General features: G+C 46.5%; 1 protein-coding gene across 2 annotated transcripts in view; it reads left to right on the forward strand.

Moving 5' to 3' along the window:
- The window catches only part of v (Tryptophan 2,3-dioxygenase vermilion), a 48,720-nt gene that overhangs the window by 24,087 nt on the left and 4,585 nt on the right, over positions 1–20,048 (forward strand). For both annotated transcript variants that reach the window (XM_077662828.1, XM_077662829.1), the window contains exons 4-14: positions 311–374; positions 1,786–1,879; positions 1,980–2,047; positions 3,529–3,594; positions 4,311–4,372; positions 6,283–6,358; positions 8,058–8,171; positions 10,363–10,470; positions 16,582–16,626; positions 17,928–17,982; positions 19,111–19,248. In XM_077662828.1, the coding sequence (XP_077518954.1) occupies positions 311–374; positions 1,786–1,879; positions 1,980–2,047; positions 3,529–3,594; positions 4,311–4,372; positions 6,283–6,358; positions 8,058–8,171; positions 10,363–10,470; positions 16,582–16,626; positions 17,928–17,982; positions 19,111–19,248 (890 nt within the window). The remainder of the gene's footprint in view (positions 1–310; positions 375–1,785; positions 1,880–1,979; positions 2,048–3,528; positions 3,595–4,310; positions 4,373–6,282; positions 6,359–8,057; positions 8,172–10,362; positions 10,471–16,581; positions 16,627–17,927; positions 17,983–19,110; positions 19,249–20,048) is intronic.

Raw genomic sequence — 20,048 nt, forward strand, 5'->3', positions numbered from 1 at the left:
TAAGACAGATCTGTATATCTCTATAGTAGTGTTTTGGCAGCCGCTAACACAAAAAACTTCACGGTGCTCTGGAAATATTTAAAACACTTTTAAAAATTACAGATTTCTTAGCGTATGACTGTACCCAGAAACAGAGTCCCGCTAAAAGCAGTCGTTCTCTGCGACGCTTGTTTCCGGACCGCCCATTGCTACCTGTGTCAGATTTGTCGTTTCCCCTTTGTTCCGTCTATGCCGCGCCTTCGGTTTGTCAGTAAATACACTTTCTCTGACGCTATGGAATTCTTTTTCGCACTCTCTTTTCTGACCGCAGTAACGACAGCACCAAGGATGGAGCGCCAACTACACAAAGGCTGCTGTATGGAGACTACCTGGAGGTGCGTGAAAGCTCGTGCCCCGGACTGCGCGTTGGATTTGCGTTGTATTTCCCACAGAGGGAGCTACTTGCCTGCCTTGGCTCTCAGCGTATTCGACTTTGCTAGAGCGTGGAATGCAGCTCGAAAAGCGTTTGAAAAGCGGCCACTGCTTCATTGGCTCTCTCAGCAGTAAGGATCAATAATACTAACCGATTCTTTGACATCACATTTCGTCAATGGCCCAAAATGGCCCCGAAATCTTTGTACCAAGTTCAGGTAGGTAGCAGACAACTAATAACTCGCATACAAATATTTCAAATAGTTTTTGTCGACCTATTGTTCACGCTGGACAGTTTACAGTCACCAGGCCCTTATAAAGATGGTCTATAGAGAGTCTATAGACTTCTTATGGACTCTATTGCCTTACTATAGATATTTGTTTTTGTCTATTCATAGTCCACAGACTTTCTATAGTGTACCAAGAGTGTATGGTCATAAATCTATAGATTGTCTATAGACTTTCTATAGGATTTGTATTGCCTATAGACTGTTCTCTAGGGTTTTCTATAGACAGTCTATAGACTTTCTAGGCAGAAGTCTATAGACAATCTATAGACTCTGTAAAGAAATTTTTGTTAGGGGGGCCTTATTCTTAAGCTATCCATGTTAAAATGGCCATTTCGCGTCCGTCTGGTCGTCTGTCATCGGTCACTCGGATATACCCGCGGCTTTCAAGTGTCCATGGAAAGCGGCCCGGCCATTGGGCAGAAGGCGACCAGACCTAGCCGTTGGTTGAACATCGCAGCCAATGGCAGCCAGTGGTCAGGTCCTGTCGCCCGCTGTTGACAGGGCGCTGCGATGCACCTCACCAGTGGCTGCATATCGCAGTCAATGTCAGCCATTGGTGAGCTGCTGTCGCCAACCGCCCAATGGCCAGAACGCTTTCCACAGACGCTTGAAAGTCGCGGGTATATCCGAGTGACCAATGACAGAGGAACAGACTGACGCGAAATAGTTATTTTAAGATGTACAGCTCATGGAATGCGGCCCCTGAAGTCATAACTCCATAGTTGGATGGCTGGTCCATGCGTCTTTATTGTATTTGAAAATCAGATGCGATATGGCCTCAGTTTGAAAGCCCCGATGACGTAGGCTTGAAGAGACAGTACACATTAAGAGAGTAAACATACTAACTATACACTGGCCATTCGACGGAAACAAGTAGGCAGTGCTCAAGACGGTGTAATTGTCTGCAGTTGTTTTCTTTCTGTTTCACCAGTCTCTAGAGTTAAACTTCCGGTCGTTTACAAATGTAATAATTGGAGTGCAAATTAAAGACAGTCTTACGTGTCGACCTCTTTTCCTGATGCTGACGCGGCATGGCTCGCGTTGCTATTCAAACTGACGCGTGCTTCTATTTATTTCACGGTAGCTAGACAAGCTCCTCAGCTGCCAGAAATTGGTCACCGAGTGTCCGGGCATCGAGAAGGTCCACGACGAGCACCTCTTCATCATCACGCACCAAGGTGGGTGCGCGGGGCACGGACTTAATATTTAAGTGCAGTTTGTCATTTCGATAGCGTTTTCTTTAAACTTTCCCTTGTGCATTTCCCTCCGTGGCCTCAGCTTACGAACTATGGTTCAAGCAAATCATCTACGAGCTCGACTCCATAAAGCCCCTGCTGGATACGAAGGTGGGTGGTCCCTACATTATTTTTTCTTTTATTTTCTTCCTTATTTGCATTCTCTCTTTCTTGTTCCTTTCTCTTTTTGTTCTTTATTTTTAAGCCGCGTTGTGCGGAGCCCTCTTGACACTGTGACGCCTGCACTTCGTACCGCAGTGGTCGTCAGAGTCCTGAAGAATGTGCTCTTTCGTGTAAAGTTCTTTTTTTATTCGTTTTCCTTGCAAGAACTCGTTTTGCGGTAGAAAAGGAAAGCGGGAATGATATATGTAATTGTATTTATAACGCTTTGCGACGTACATATGGGTTGTAGGATTAATGTGTGTTTTTTTTCAAGAAAGTCATATACTCTGGAAATGGAATAGCTCGTTATACGCATTTATAATGGTTTGGATGGCTTTAGCTTCAGTAATATTACACATAGCGTTGAATACATTCCAAATTGTCCCGAGAATGTTGCATCGACTCAAAAATATTTCAACTGAAACAAAATTTGCTCAGAATCCAGAAGACACTTAGGGCCCTGACAAAGACCCCGTAAATGAATTTTCTAAGGGCCCACACACCCTGAACAAACTTCAATTTAAGCAAGCAGGGCAAACCATGGAACTCGGAAGCGTTTTCAAAATAATACTGGAACAGTCATTAATTCAGTATGCATAAACAATATGGCTATGCAACACAAAAATGTTAAATAACCGAACGCATCTACAAGCTGAAGGATACGTGCAAGCACAGCTTCACATGCATTGGTGCCTTAAGGCGTAAAAGTGACGGGTCACATAATCGCACCTGGCTAAGGCTATACACATGGTGTGCTATTTACGCAGCGGATAAGTTAAACAGTACTGCTAGTACCTGACTAGAGCACATGTACGTCTGTGTCACTTTATTGCAGTCAATTTTAAATAATTATAAAGCAGTAAAAGTCAGATTTAAAACAACTGGAGATGAGTGAAACGTTTTATTTAGAAGGTTTTTAGTGAGTCGAAACGAGCCACCAGCGAAACGGTTTCTCAAAATGTTTGATTATTCTGAACGTCTGTCTATAAAGCAAGAACTCGAAATTCCGAGGAAGAAGATTGCGGCCGTTCACGTGAGCATACTGACAGCCAATGCGGTTGCGCGAACTCGTCAGTGACAAATAGGAGAGCGCCGTCGGGAGTTGGATGTTTAAAATACTAGTTCCCGCTGTTCACAGTTTGTATTTTATTTGCTGCGTTCAGAACGCGTAGATAAACATTTTCACATCAATGATGTACTGCTTAGAAAAAAAAAATTGGCCGTTTGCCATTTTCTTTGGTTTTATGCGATTTTTATCAAAAATATTTAATCTTAATTAATGCAGTCATCCCAAAAGTGAAAACATTTCTCGCGAGCTCTGCTTGTGGACGCACTACAACTGCAACTTGTTCTCATCTCTCCGAAGCTGAAGTGTCCCGCCTAGCACTTTCCAACTCACGTGATCCCGAACCTTTCGCGGTTCTTCGCAGGACATGAACGAGTCCAACATGTTCCAAATCACATCCCGGATGAACCGAGTTGTCCTCATTCTCAAGGTAAACCTCATCCATACCACACTCTGGCTGCAAACAGCGCCTCTGTGGTCTCTTTTTGATTCCCGACATATATGTCTCTAATTCGCTTTCTACGAGCTATGTCGTGGTTTGAAGACGCTCCGGTTTCGCCCGTGTTTTTACCAGCGACTTCAGTAATGTAGTTGCTGAGGTATGTGATTGAAAGGGTTGCAAAAGAGACGCGTTTGGGTCCGACTTGCAGTTCGTATTTCGAGGTTAAAGTCGTGCGTCCAAGTCCAACGAATGTGGAAGAATTCACCAAGGTGATGCAGATTTCAATTAAGGCCGTAGCTACTCATCCGCAGTGTACCACTTACCCCGGGTAGGGCAAATTTTCCTCCAGTTGCGAAGATAGCGGTAAATTTTTGCAGCTTTTATTCGTAGCTGCAAGGCAGCGCTTAGCAGGGTTGCTATTGCTCTTGGTTTGTGTGAGCTCGCCGACAGCAGTTTGTATACCTTTCAAGCCAAGGTTATAGGTTATGTATTTACACCAACGGAAATACGGTGTTACCTGAAATCACCTACTGTCTTGGCGTATTCATTTCTAAGTACCTGCGCCTGGGCAAAGGCGGCATTGAAGGAGAGAAGGCACATAAAAGCGTAGAGGTTAACTATGGAGTAGTTCGTTTCTCAATCCTGCGCGCCATCGCTACACTATTTAACCTCGAGACGTGTCGATTTCGCTTCCCTTTCAACAGTTGCTGCAGGAACAAGTGGAGATTCTGGAAACCATGACGCCCCTGGACTTCATGGAATTCAGGTAAGGCTTCGCACGGGCCTGAGTGCAAACGGCGGCGCACCGGCGGAAAGCTGCATCACGTGTTTGCACTCCTTGCAGTCCATACCCCTTGTATTAACCCCAAACCCTCAGGACAGGCATGTGCATGTCCAGCGAGCCTTCTCCTGACAGAAAGGACGTTGAACACTACACTCTAAGCAGATAGGAGTAAGATGTCCTCAGCACACTCTTTTTTATGCGAGGGAGTGTACTAGAGGGCAGCTAACTCCCTTTTAACTCCCCTAGAGGCGTATTCGTGTTTAGAGTGTAGGACATAGGAATTTTGAAGTTCGTCTATGTCAAGTGCGCTTTCTAGTCTCCCGAACCATGTGCGGTGCCTTTACTTGAGCGACCTGTACCGTTGATCACCCCAGCACACTTCTAAATATAAGCTGATCTTATATTTATTTTGGTACGACACGTCATTCTCAAACAACTAAAACTAAGTACAACTACATTAGCCCGTCGCAACAAGACCAGTTACCAAATTTCCAGCGGCAAAGTATTCCGGCCAGAAAGAAATGCGCTCTAAGTTGAAGAGCGATGTTGCACACTGCGTTGTAGGATACCTCGCCTTAATCTATACTTATGCCGTTCGGGGTTCACGCCGTCGAATCTATGTGCGTTATGCGGGGACGTTGAATCCATAGATCATTTCATCCTCTACTGCCGGCGGTTTGCACGGCAGAGAATTCAGTTTTTGGTAAATCCGCTCGCTCAATTAGGACTGCCGTTTACTCTTCCCGTCCTCCTCTCATTCGGTGCAACCGTCAAAGGGCATGCCATTTGGCAAGTGTGCCAACTACTCCACAAGTATATCAGTGCAACCGGGAGATTTTTGTGTTAATTTCTAGATTTATTTATTTTATTTTTTTTTAATTTCCTTCTCTCAAAATTATTTGCTTTCTTATCAATCCTCAGATTAGTAATTCTACTCGCACAGCTTTGTTTCCTTGATTTACAACTTGATTTCCTCATGCTCAATGAAATTAAAGATTTCCTTTTCACTCCAAATCATCTTAATTGATAAGCCGGTTGAGATTCACTTGGATTATAGACATTCCCTGTATGGACCTGCACCAAACCCTGGCCAATCCCCCACCGTGGGTATGCGCCATCATCTTTCAGGCAACAACAACAACTACTACTACTACTACTAATTAGCTGGGCTATGTAGGTGGACCGCTAGCGAAGCCGATGGAGGAATACAGAAACCAATCTGACATTCCGCTCAGTTGTTCAGACCGGGGCTCTGCGCGATACGCACACTCTTTGTTTTTTTGGCAGAAAATATCCAAACACTGCGAATGCGGTTACAAGGCAAGCCTTCCAGCTACCTCTGTTCGCGTCTTCCTCGGGCCGGTCGTCAAAGCGCCGAAAGGGCCAATCACTCCAACGTAAACAAATAGAGGAAAAATCAACACGTGCTTGAATGTGCAGAAGAAGGCCTCTCATTCCAATCCCTCGGCGTCATTTGCATACGACAAGCGCCAGAGTAATTTTCCTTAACCCTGACCTCGCTCTGCGGTTGTGTACGGTCGACCTTGAAGTCGCGTGCTTTTTTAACCCTTTCGTGCGCAGTCTTCGTTTTTGCCTCATTTTATCTCTTGTTCTCGGGAGGCAGTTTCCGGTGTCACGTGTTGTCGTAAAGTTGCACTCTCTCCGCTTTCCTTAAAGAGGCGGACAAAATGGGAATCGGTGGCCGTTTCGTGTCTGCATTTAAATTGCGTCGACCCGCAGACACACACATTGAAGCGCAATCGCGATATGCAAATGACGCTTTCAGCACGCACCCACCGGGCTCGGCGAGCCCGGACATCTTAGTCTCCGGGCTCGACCCGCTTAACTTGAACATTTCCGAGCCATTCTGTGTGCGTGAATGTGACTCGCAGGGGATACCTGGCTCCTGCATCCGGATTCCAGAGCCTCCAGTTTCGCCTCATCGAGAACAAGCTGGGAGTGAAGAATGTGAGTGCACGGCTCTCTTGCTTAATGTAGGCGTTTTTGTAGCGAGAGCTACACTGGGCTACCAGTCGAGCATCTCGCGGTGCATGGGAGAGACCAGTTTTGCCTATGCGCCATTACCATGGCAACCGGAGAAGAGCAGCAGGTGCGGCGTGCGCTTCGCCGTCGCCGCGAACGCGTGTGACGTCACGCGGATGAGCAGTTGTGCGCATGCGCCGATACCATGGTAACCAGAGAGACCCCACAGGTGCGCCGCGCACTTCGCCGCCGCCTCGCCGCACGCCGCTCTATCACCCGAATCGCGCGTCGCATGCGCAGCATTCCGTATAAAAGGCGGAAATGTAATGGGCGGCTGTATCACAACGTTTGACATGGATGCAGAAAAGGAGAGTCCAGCCGCTGCTAAACTGCGGTCTGGACAAGAAAAGATTAGCTCTTCCGATACTGAGGTTGTCGCCTGGCACTTGGCTACTCAACAAAGAGAGAATGAGCGTAAGAAGGCGATGAGAGCAGCGGAGACGCCCGAACAGAGTGACCAAGCGGAGATGCCAGACCTGCCGAGCGTAATGGACAGCGCATAGCCGCCGAGATGGAACCCAATGTCTCTCATTGTTAAACATACAGAGACCGCAACAAGCTCAGCCAGGGAAACGTACCTCTCGCTACGTATATCCTGGCCTAGCCGAGCTGAGCCACTGCCAATTTTTCTCCTGTTCGAATCGCGTGCAAGGCTTAATACACGGCAAGTATTTTTATCTATTTTTTGCAGCCAACATACGAACATTGAATTCTTTAATTCACGATCTGGCAACATTCACGGTCATTAGAAAAAATTTTCAGGGGCCCTTTAAATAAATCAGTAAAGAATAGATTAAGTACTGACAAAACGTACGCATTTTAGAGAAACCGTCTGATAGAAGCTGATCTGAGTGCGGGTTATCTAAAGTGCTTCGGAGATTCGTTGTCGTTATTTCTAAACTAGAAGGGCGTATAAAAGGGAGAGATTTTAAAGCACCATCGCATATCAAATGACCGAATCGACTTCCTTACACGCTGCAGTAAGATATCGTTTCCTTTGCGGCACGGATCACTACCTCGTTGCCAGTCGGAGCCAACGCCCTACTTAAGCGTATGAGAACTTCGCCGATGGTTATCGCAGTGTCTAAAGTTCCTCCTCTGGGAAGGAATGTTAGTCGCATTAACATATGGCATGCACTCAGTCGATCGAGATCAGTTATCCTTGTGGTTCTTACACTCAGTTCGAATGATGCAATTCCAGAAACCGCCACTTGGAAAATGTGTAAAGTAGTGAGTTTTGTTTACTTATATGTCCGCTTGTATGTCCGCAGCGGTGGCCTAGTGCTTTGAGCATCCGCCTCGCGTGCGGTAGGTGCGGGGTTCGATCCCCTGTGCCGCCGGGTGCCCACCGGTGATAGAATGAGTGCAAGCTTTCCCCTGGTCTGATGCTCGGCTTATTTAGGATGAAATGCTTGGGAAATGGGTCTTTGACCCCACCTTGAGTAGATGAAAATACCTTGTTCCATGGCGCTCTTTGGCTTGAGATGCCCTTGCGCCACAAAAAAATTCGTCATCAATTCATCATCATCTTTTTATACACGCGCGTAATACGTTAATTTGCTTATTCAATTTGCGCCTCGTGCACAGTACATGCCAATGAACGCGAAGCTCACATAATCCGCAGGAGCTGCGAGTCAACTACGGCAAGCAGCATTACCAGAAGGTGTTTGAAGACCCTTCCGCCATCCACAAGATACAAGAGGCCGAGAAGGAGCTCACGTTACTACAACTCATCGAGGTTTGTTTGGTGCTTGGGTTTCATACGTGTGTATTACACCTCGCTTATTACAAAGAGACTACTTTCACAGCAAGTGGAGTTTTCGTAAGCTAAAAAAAGAGCGAAAAATGAAATACTGATGTCGCCACCACCGGCCGTTTCCTCAAGCACACTGCGGTACGTCAGGCCAGATTTCTTGTTGATTGGGACAGAAAACGAACGATTGCACGGCCGAATATTAAAGCAAATTTTGCATCGCTACCGTGTTCGAGTTTGAATCGAAGGAGGGGGTGGGGGGGGGGGGGGGAAGAAGAAGCTTATTTCTAAGTAATGAAGCTGTATTTTGAAGCAAGCCCGCGGAAGGGCCGGTTGTTTGGATTTGATGGAGTTGTCCTGATTCTGAATGTACTTTTAATCTTTGAATTAATTTGAACAAAAACGTCCGCATTTCTCGCCTTTCAGCCACAGACTGGTTTCTTGTATTAGGGGAATCCTCCAAGGTGGAATAGATTTCTAATAAGGGAGTAATTACTCATTAGCATCCACCTAAGCGTAGCCATACGGCTACAGAGGAAAGCTGTACAGCTAGCTTGCACAGAAACCTTGTTGTTGAAGAAAAAATATGCCCTGGTGCGGGGTTCGAACCCGGGACCACCACCTCACCGGGGCAGTCACTACACTGACTGATGAGCTAACCTGGACGCCTTGCATATGGTATAGGCGAAAGCGAATTGATCATCAACTGGGAAATGGGAACGGTGTTGGTCCAATGCTTCAGGGAATTCATCCACTGTGTATTAGATTTGTAATAAGGAAGCAAATACTCGTTAGCATCCACCTAAGCGCAGACATACGGCTACAAAGGAAATCTATACAGCTGCTACAGAAACTTAGTAGTTGCAGAAAAATTCTTCCCGGGCGCATGAATATTGTTTTTCTGCTGTGCACCATTCGGACGGAAAGATTCAGAAAACTTCGGATAAGTTCGCCCTCATGTTCGTCTTCAGGTTGAGACGATGTTCGCCCTACAATTTGCCGAACATGGGAGCTGAAAGCGTTTCATCGTTAAAAAGGCTGTATATTAGAGTAGGATGCAACTTTTTTTAAAAAGCAGTTGGTAACAATGGGCCACGATCCGCGGCGTCCTGTATTATTTCGCTGGCAAAACACAACAGCAAACGAAATGAGCTTTCTAATGCTTGATTACATCAAACAAGTCATGGGCATAAAAATTCCTGAGCTTATAATTCTCTCTGGTAGTTAGCTTTTTGTTTAGGTAACAAGAAAAACTTTACCAGCGGACGGCTAATTGTCGCGGAAGAATTGTGTGTGGCGGCCAATGCAGGCTTAAGTTGTATCCGACCATAGCCTCATCTTCTATCATGGAATCCCGCTAACGGGTTCACGGGGTGATTCTTCATGAGGTGCCGGTATTTTCTAGACAACCACTGAGGAACCCTGAGAACTGTATATAGTATACTGACACTCAAAACGTCCCCCTTCCCGTTTTCTTTACGAGTGATGCATTCGTTAAACAGCTGCGTCCATGATTTCTCTGTCTGTTCGGTGCAAAACGTTTCCGCCAAACCTGTCCACATATTTTGCTCCACAGTAAGCCCAACCAAACCCACCGCGAGCTAATCAGTAATCACTTAAAAGCAAAAGGGAAGACGCAGAAACCTTGCAGAATGGCAGCTGTAGTCTCGACGCAGTATAAGGTGACGTGAATGGTTGGCTACGTCTCCATAGCTGCGGGATGTGCGGCACTGCATGTATGTGTCGCCTCGTATTATCTCGACTGCAGAAAATAGCGTGACCACGGAAGTAAAATACGGATGGAGCTAATGCTGACGGGGTAGCGATAGAGGGGTCCAGCAAATACAGCAACGTGAACGAGATGGATTTCTCAAAAAGCGGAGCGTGCAGGCCGTACTTGCCGATGTCCAAAGTCACCGACGATGACTGCAGTTCGGCTTTTCGTGTTTCTCGTGGCATTCCCATGTAGACTATTTCCACTCCTCAGCTCACCGCATGACGTAGCTGGCGAGAACTCCTCCGAATAAGCATTTACTACACTGTTTGTTACGAAGTGTAGTGAGAAGGATGTCACTACAAAAATACAAATACCAAGCAGGACTTTCATAGAGATGACCAAAGTGTTGATGAAAACGTCTACCTTCTTTCATTCTTCTTGCTTGGCTTATGTGTTCAGCGGTGGCTGGAGCGCACGCCCGGCCTCGAACCTCACGGCTTCGACTTCTGGGAGAAGTACCAGAACGTCGTGAAACGCATGCTGGACCAAATGGAGGAGGACGCCAAGGTAAGATTCTGTAGTGTGCAACACGCTGTGACTTCCAGATTGACTGATTGATTGATTGGTTGATTGATTGATTATTGACCTGACATGTGAAGAAATAAAAAGCTCAGCAATAACAAACAGCTTTAATGTGAACGCGTCCTCCTGATCATCATCATAATCAGCCCAACTACACTCGCCCACTGGCCTCCAGATAACCCCCTCCTGTGGAAGCTACGGGCACCTTGCAAACTTCGATCCTAACCTTTCACTCGCCCATTTGACTCTGTCGCCCACCTGCACGCTTGCCTTCTCTTGAAATACCCTTCGTTACCGTAAACCCCCGCATGCACAAACAAACCTTGTACTTAACTTTGCACTTCTATTACTTGCAGCAACTTCGAGAAGGGAGAGGGTACCGATAACCTGCTGCTGAGCATAGAGTCATGTCTGCCCATGCCCAATTCTTCTTCTTGATCTCAGCTAGGGTGTCCATTAACTCGCCTTTCTTCCCTGATTCACTTTGCTCTCTTCTTGCCTCTTAACGTTACGCCAGTAATTTCTCTTTCCATAGCTCGCCGCGCTGTCTTCAGCTTAGCTTCAAGCCTTGTCGTAAGCTCCCAAGTTTCTGCCCCTACGTGTGAGCACACGTCTTCTACGCGTCAGCAATCCCCTTCCTGATCAGAACAAATGACGGCTGCCTGACTCACCGCCTCATGCTATCTGTTTCCGCCACATTGATAACGTCTTGCACGAGGATATCAAAACGCGGGCCTTTCACCTTTCATAAGCTGACGCGATCTCACGTTCACTGCAGTGGAGGCTGAAGACCCGTCCGCATCTGTACAGTTTTTGCGCCATCTTGGCCGGTTATTTAGACAGATATCTGCCCTGATTGCTATCCTGCTTTTTGCCACATTAAACTCGACATCCCCGGCTGTCTCTCCTTAAAACTAACCCACTATGTCTAGCAGCTTTATGATACGCGTTCACGGTTCTACATGACGTGCTCCAGTATTGCCAACAGAGGATTTTTTTTTGTTTGCACGCCAGCTTTTTAGCACATATTACGAAGCCAACTATTGTTTCACGGCCGCGAGTTCAACGGTGATAACTTATCTTGGAGCAACTTCCCTTTACCACGTGCGTGCAAGGGAATGCGAGCATTAGTGTTATCCGTTTGCCTTTGTCTCATCACTGCTGTGCTGATGCGCTGAGCGCTGCTCGCGATACAGTATCAGGCCGAGCACATTGCCACGCGCCCGATGTGGTGACCACTGCCCGCACACTCCTTTCAAACGGTTATTATTTATTAAAACGCTGTGACCAAATCATTAAACCTAATTGTAACCATGAAAACTCAAACGGAATCAATTACTTCGGTCAGTTTCAGTGCCTAGTGCCGTAGGTTATGAGGTGCGCCTCAGGAGAGAGCGCAATACGTTTGCGTCAGCGTCCCATGTGACGTGTCAAAATTACCGTCTCTGTATCCCAGTACTCAACTGTGCACTGAAGCCGTTTTGCCTTTGCACTGTAATGGCTCGAAAGGAAAACGAAGCGAAAGAGTTATACGCACGGAGTTCAAGCCTACGCTACCAAAACTCATTCATGAATGCATTAATAGTGAATTATCTACTGAATCATTCACTGTCGTACCACAGTCGCTTTTCATTTTCAACGTTAGACTGCGGCAGATTAGCGTTTTAAGAACCAGTATTTATCCGTGCTTATATCCTGGAGTGAGTGAGTGAGTGAGTGAGTGAGTGAGTGAGTGAGTGAGTGAGTGAGTGAGTGAGTGAGTGAGTGAGTGAGTGAGTGAGTGAGTGAGTGAGTGAGTGAGTGAGTGAGTGAGTGAGTGAGTGAGTGAGCGAGCGAGTGAGTGAGTGAGTGAGTGAGTGAGTGAGTGAGTGAGTGAGTGAGTGAGTGAGTGAGTGAGTTAGTTAGTTAGTTAGTTAGTTAGTTAGTTAGTTAGTTAGTTAGTTAGTTCCCTGAATTTATTATCTACGAGTCATGTACCTAGTCGCGCATACAAAGCGAGCTGCTGAGGCCATGCAGCGAATGTCGTTGGAAGGACGTATAACCCACGTGCCTCGCTCAGAGCGACATACACAGCCGGAAAGGGTGCGAGCTGAGTATCGCCAGAGAGGGGAGGGACGCAGAGGAAGCTCGACGACGGCTTGCGTGCCAAGAGGCCGGCAATCAAATTCCGCGTAGTGTCAGCAGTAGCGAGGGCGTCGACACTCACACACGTGCGGACAGCTCCTCGTCTTCGCTTCCTCTCTCACAGCACCCGTCCCGCAGAAGCCTGCAGTAATTGATCCCGCGTCTCGAATTTCAATCGTGCGATCACTACGCTACGCTCGTCGCCGGGTGCAGCTTTCCCATGGGACTTTACCGCGTGCCTTATAAACATCGAACGAGCCGTTCGTGGGACTCTCATGAGTTTTATTAATCCTATGGCTTTTAGGTTGCCGTCTCACACACACACACACAAAAAAAATCTCCGGCTTCTGTGTCACGAAATTCCCTGATTGGTCGAGAGAGGTCGCATGAGCTTGTGAAGTCATCATAACCTGCCCACTGTATAGGCAGTGGCAACATATCCACCGGATTGTGAGCAATCTTCCCACCGTTGCCGGTATCAATGCAGTCTTCATCTGCCAACCGTGGCGCTGCGCATGAGAATTACGGGAACTCCGTGTGAGCACCCTGGCCGGGTCTCACAAGCGCCATCTGTGGCTGTGTTTGAAACAGCCGCTTGCCGGGGCAGTGACGCATCGCCTAACCGCTGCACCACTGCGCAAATTTTGGCACCAGGACTCCCCAAGATCTATGAATGCGATTTAGAGCGTTGTGATGCCATCAACACCACGTGACCACCAGTGGAGCAATCACAGGGCACCGCCGAATTTCAAAATTTGAGAACCCCCAGAAATTGGAAGTTTACCTGCCCCCTCACCCCACCCCCCGAAAATTGTGAGGGACACCCAAAATTTTGGAAGTGCTCCCGCCCCAGAAAATGGATTAAGGTGGGTTAGTTCGGCCGGATTAGTATAATCTCGCATGGTAATACAGTAAAAGGTACTCAAGCATTCTAGAAGGTGATGACTCATGCACACCACATAATGGTAATTCAACCGATTCCAACCGGAGTTTTGGTGGGAAAATCGCAATAACATCAGATACTCATTGTAGAGACCGTAGGAGGCAACCTAAATGCTACTGCGTTTCATTCTTTACGAATGTGGTTAAGAAGGCCCCCAGTTTTTCCTCGCTATTTCGCCGCTTGTTGTCCGAAGGGATTGCAGAGATACGTGCGCAGAGGAACGCAGGGTACGTGCGCGGAATTGTCGTATGTCGTAATTTCTTCGTCGAGCAGCGAAGAAACGCGAGAAAACAAAAACGCAGTAGGCGTACTGAGGACTACAGACATAGCCCCAAACGTAGCACAGCTCGGCAGCGCAAGTTTCGTGAAACGAGGTGCGCACTAGATTCGTCATTGTCTGCAAAAATTATTTTTATCGTAAGTGACGTCAGCACGCGTCTATGAATAGACAAAAGGAAATATCTATAGGAAGGTAATAGAGTCTATAAGAGGTTTATAGACTGTCTTTAGATCATTTTTATAAGGGACGGTAGTCAAAACGAACAAGAACCACTCATAACTTGCATTTTTGTATTTGCATTTTGTGCTTCCTGAGCTGTGTTGGTTCTATTAACTTGTACAGAAGGCAAAACACTTGTCTAGAACGACCGAACTGCGCGTTCCGCAGCTCCCAAAGACGCTGCGACCAAGAAGGCAAAAAATGACGACGCAATTCTATGAGTTTAACTGCAGACGCTTACATCCAGACCATTTTTAACCAAATGTTATTGCTAGATATGGCGTGTTCATCCCCAAACTCGCCCAGAACGTGTTCTTGACAAGCGTTTTTCCTTCTGTACATTATAGTGTTTCCGCGTTTTGGTGCATGCCTTTTTGTGCACGTGCTGTTTTTTGCCCTTCCTGCTTGGGCCCCAAGGGCTGCGGTATCTTCAAAATAAATAAAAGGCATAACCGTCATCTCGTCTTTTCTCGAACGATGACGTGGAAGCCCGAAGTGGAATAGCCGATCGGCTGCGAGTGCGCGCAGTCGCGGACAGGGGCCTGTGCATGCAAGCAAAAGCAAAGCGAACAGTACCCGCATCGCCTCTTGGGAGGACGCTCGCGTACGTGCCTGAGATGTCTGCGGCTGATATGTGCTTTCACACTCGGTATAGCCTATACATATTCGGTTTCGGCCTGACCGGTGGAAGCACGTGGCTTGATTTTGCTTCGAGGTTAATATGCGTGGTGCATTCAAGTGTCTTCAAGTGCCGATGCTGCAAGGAGCTTGCAGTCGCGTCGTGGAACGCCGGGGGCCGAGAGTAAAGGGCACTCTAAGATGAGATAGCTGATGTGGTTGCGAACCGCGGACTGAGCAGAAACAATAGGGAGAGAGTTTTTGTGTAAATGGAAAGTAGCGGTCACCTGACAACGACCACTTAACAAGTGCTTGACAATTACTTGCCAACTGTTTGAGAACCACTCTATGACTACAACTATTTGGTATTGACTCAAAGAGCGTGAACTATCTCCTCTCGAGTAACTAATTGGACGTACAAACTGGGCGTAACCTGGCGCCGTGCCTCGGTGGCTGCGGCTTCGATTTAGGCACCTGACCACTGTAGACATTTTTTTTTTGTTTCGTTCTTTCCCTGCTTTCATTCTCTGTATCTACTCTTCTCCTTCTCTCTTTCATGCTATATTTTCTTTTTATTTGTCGACCTTGTCATGCCAGACATAAGACGCAATATGGCATTATATTTAGTGCGGCAAGTTTGGACAAGTTCACGGATCGGAAACGGGAAACGCTGTTTGTTTCAGCAGTCGAAGAAAAAAGGCTAGTTTACAAAACTACTTGTTCTGTGCCAAATAGGGCCATTTGTTTACAATAGAGCCAGTGTTTTGTTGGGACTCCGTCCTGCTTTAAGGTTCTAGTTTTCGGCCTATTTTGCAGTCTTCCAAACAATCGGCGCGCCCCTGTAGCTTTGTCTTTAAGTCCAAGCACTCACTCTGTTATGGCGCTCCACCGCATCTTCTAAGTCATAAATCACAGATCTCTTGCTTGTGTTTTAAATATGTTTTCAATGCTGACCGTTCGTTTGATATTCAAGACGCTCGTTTTTGAATATCTGAATAGCCTATAGCGGCAATTCTAGAGCGCAAGATTCGGAGCGGGATCGAATTTTTAACCGTGCGTATCAGATGACGGCGCTTAATTCTGTCCTGCATTGCTTCTACGGGAAACGACCCGTCCGGAATGTCGCTTTCTTTCCGCCAGGAATGCAACGTGTCTTGCATGAACTCTGAGGCGAAGTACCCGTTTACTTCGACAAAGAGGACTCAACTCTTTAGCATTGAATAAATGCTTCTTCGGCCAGTACTTAGTCCCTATTTTAAAGCAAGTGGCGCCATCTAGAATGGCTTTCTATTAGACGACTACTTAGTATCATTTCTTTTTAGACTAGATTCTTTCCTTCGCGCAAATACGTTTTGTTGCCATCACACGCCAGAACCTGCCTTGCATAACTACCTAATACAGCACTATTTATTTTTAAATATGTGTATTATTTATAGTTCACCTATTCCACAACGCTAAGAAACATACAGCATAAACTACGTTCTGTGGCGAGTGCAATTTTCATACAGTATCGTTGAAGAGAACTAAAACCATTCCAACAAATAAACTATCAAGTCTGCAATATTTCCTATTTATTTATTTATTTATTTATTTATTTATTTATTTATTTATTTATTTATTTATTTATTACGGTCGAACTCCATTTACCGCTTGAGACTCAATACTACGCACAGGCTATAGAAGCCTGCAGACAATGGTGTGTGGTCGAGTGGGCAGAAGTATTTGTTGATTGGGCGCTGAGCGTCGAGACTTGAGCACTGTTTTTCGACTGCCCTGTTTTGGGAGTGATTATTGGCAGTGAAACGATATCACACAGCCTGCAGCATTAAATTTAAGGCCTGGCAGCGCAAAAAAGTCTTTAATTTTTCTGTTAAACAGGTTCTTACGACGGCATTTTCTCTTTTTTTCTCAGGCCGACAACAACGAGGCTGTTCTAAGCAGCGTGGCGAAGAAACGGGTAAGTCTGGCAACCCTGCAGGCTGCACCTGAAAGCTAGGCACCGTTATAGTGTTCTAGAAGGTAGCACCGTGCCCGATTAATGTTGCAATGGACAAGTTTTGTCCGAACCATTATGAATCTAGGAACATTCGTTATCGGAGCACGTCGTGCAGAAGCGCACATATGGAATGGAACCATCGCATCAAGAGCACTCTCTGAAACCAATAAGAATTATTTTTCTATCACAAAACGTCAGACCATTTTTTCTCTGAAGCACCACTTCAAACAATGACTCTTGAACGTGTGAGCAAAGACAGGATGTTTATTTTCTAGCATTAAAATTGTAAAAACTTGGACAGCAGCTGGAGGCCTTAGTGGGTGCAATGCCTTCTCCTCTTCCTGTCCAAGGGACAGTAAGTTATGAAATCAGGCACGTATACGTACAGCAGAAGTTGCAAAGCACTCTTAGGAGCTTCTAAGAGAAATTTTAAAAGGTAGGATCAAATCCAGTATGTTATATATGTCACCATTCGGCATGTTACCGGATAAGGGGTAGTGATGTGTACCTGAGAGACCTGGAAAAGGTCGATTTCATGGTAGCGCAAAGAATAATTAACCCTTTATTTTTTTACCTGCAGAGACAAAGGTATTTTTTTTTTTCTGGGAAATATCTTCACACACGTGTACCACATGGCGGTTTTGGTATGAGATCTCAGCCAATAAAGAGTAGGCTTACTAAGTGCTGGAGTTCATCTAGTCATTATTATTTTCTCTTTTGCTGCTTCACAGCGGCCTAGGATGCATATAATACCTGCACTTTTCACTAATGCATCAACGCATATGTGTCGTACCCTAAGAAATAAATAACCTGCAATTTTTTTTTTTCACATCCTCCTAGGTCGTACCGGGCCTTCCTTAGTGACCATGCCATTTTCTCGTTTATGTACCATCAGCAACAACTGAAACGCGGACAAGACAATTGAACCACGAACAGCAAAATGAGAAGCTCTAGCCAGGGGAACCTCAACACTTGCGGAGAATAATTTCACTTCGAAGACGCGAAAACTGTCCTTTAGAAGTGTTAATCAACCTCAGTTGCATGTCCTCTCAGGGAACTAATATGTTGGTGCTTTTGTGTTGGCACTTCAGTTCTCTTGTTCGCGTTTCAGCCGTTGCTGATAGTACGTTCCTTTCTTGTAGTTTCACCAGCTGATATAGTTATCGCGCTAGTGCACACGTGTGAATCAAGGAGCGCGAGTGTGCGTAGCATGAAATGCTTCCTTTTACACATGTGCTGTCTCCAATCCATTCTCTTCGCAGGAGACCTTCGACACCCTGTTTGACGTCAACAAGCACAACGCTCTGCTTTCAAGAGGTGATTCATTCATCCACTCGACATCTAAGCACCTAAGCCTTGGTTGTCCAAAAGAACGTAGCAACAAAAAGGATCTCCACAACGCACAGGTGTTCTACTCACATGCGATACCCGTACTCCAATTCCTGGATGCAATTACGCATTTTTTTTTATTTCCCTCAGCAGAGCTCGGTAGTTGTAAAGCGCCGCACCTCTATAACAGCGCTTCCAGCTGCGCCTTAGTGGGTCAATAGCACGAGTTTCATGCGCATAAATTAGGAGTTATTTAAAAAGTCGTTACGTACGTCGAGCTATTGAAATACCTCTCTCGTTCTTCGTCTGAAAATGCCTCGAGCCTGCGGCTTTCGCAGTGCGTAATACTGCATCGCCAGTTTGTAATGGCCACGTAAAAGTGAAGCTCAAGGCCAACGTACTCTGGTGCAAGTTTTCCACGGAGATCGGTTATCGTTTTAAAGTGGAATGTTAGCCCCCTTCCCCGCCCACTTTCCTCCTTTTTCTTGTTCTTCTAGAGGGTGAGCATCGAGGTAAGGGAAGGCGCTTGTAACGGAAGCGCGCTAATGACCAGCGCTTCAATCTTTCTTTAGAGCGAAAGCTCTACTGCTCCCGTCCAAAGCTGAAGGTCATGTGGCTCTGAAATTTGACCTTCAAAGCAGGAGGAGCGGAGGCTTGGCTCTGACGTCATCTCACGTGACTCACCACGCCTCACCACAACTGCGCGCTTTGAGCCGACGGTGCTCGCTCGCTCGCCTCGCGACTATCGAATCACTTGACTCGTTGCGCCTCGCTACAGCTGCGTACGTGGAGCCGACGGCACTCTCGCAACTGCCGGAAATCGCGTGGCGCGTCGTTCGCTGTACAAAAGCGTGTGGCGTGTGCTTACCTTCACACAAAGCCACGGACGAGCAACGTGCCGGAGCCAGAGCTTCGACGATCTATCGCCGCCGTCCAAGCCAAGCCACTAATACGCAATAAAGTTTAATCGAAGTTAAACCATGTCTAACCATTCTTAACAGGGCTTTCGCTCGTCTTACTACGTTCAGTCGGATTGAACCACAGATAATTTTTTTCTCTCGGCACAACACGAAGGGTGCTTGCTCCTCGTGAATACGGCATCTCTTGTGCGCGCAGGAGAACGCCGCCTGAGCCACCAGGCCATGAAGGGCGCCATGATGATTTTCCTGTACCGGGACCAGCCACGCTTCCACCAGCCCTACTACCTGCTCACGTTGCTCATGGACGTCGACTCGCTCCTGACCAAGTGGCGCTGTACGTGTACGCGCACGCTGTGCCGGCTCCGGTAGCGTGCGATCATTATATATGCATACAACGCACGTTGCCCGTGCTGCCAGAGGGTAGTTCCCTTACAAAAATGGTCTATAGACAGTCTGTAGACTTCTTATAGCCTCTGTTGCCTTCCTATAGACATTTATTTTTGTCCATTCATAGTCTATAGACTTTCTATAGACAAAAGTCTACTAAACGTGTATGGCCGTAAATCTATAGATTGTCTATAGACTGTCTATAGGGTTTCTATTGCCTATAGACTGCTCTCTAGGGTTTGTCTATAGAGAGTATATAGACTTTATAGACAGATGTCTATGGACAGTCTATAGACTGTCTAAAGAAATTTTTGTAAGGTTGCACCAGTTCCCAGGACGGCAGCCATGTTTCCGTCGCATTGCCACATTTTTTTTAAATGCGGAAGATACGTGTGCAATAAAGAGAGAGAGAGAAACAGAAGGACGGAAAGGCAGGAACGTTAACCAGGCGATGCCCAGTAGGCTACCCTACACGTGGAAAGGGAAACAAAGCCGGAAAAAGGGAAAGAAAGAGCGGCAACGAAATTAATTGGTTTTTCGCGTGTCGATCGACCACTATGACAAGGGAACAGAGGGCGCACGCTTAAAGTTTACAGCCGGGAACTCAACCCCGAGTCCTTTAAGAGCTTAAGGAGCGCCTTCGCCGCTGTCCTTTGTGATGAAGGTTTTGAAGGTTTGGTAATAAGAATAACAATTATTCCAGAGAGAATATTATTTGTGAGCATAAAATCGAAGGAGATGCTTTTC

Source organism: Amblyomma americanum, chromosome 4 (assembly GCF_052857255.1).
Source record: "Amblyomma americanum isolate KBUSLIRL-KWMA chromosome 4, ASM5285725v1, whole genome shotgun sequence".
NCBI lineage: Eukaryota > Metazoa > Arthropoda > Arachnida > Ixodida > Ixodidae > Amblyomma > Amblyomma americanum.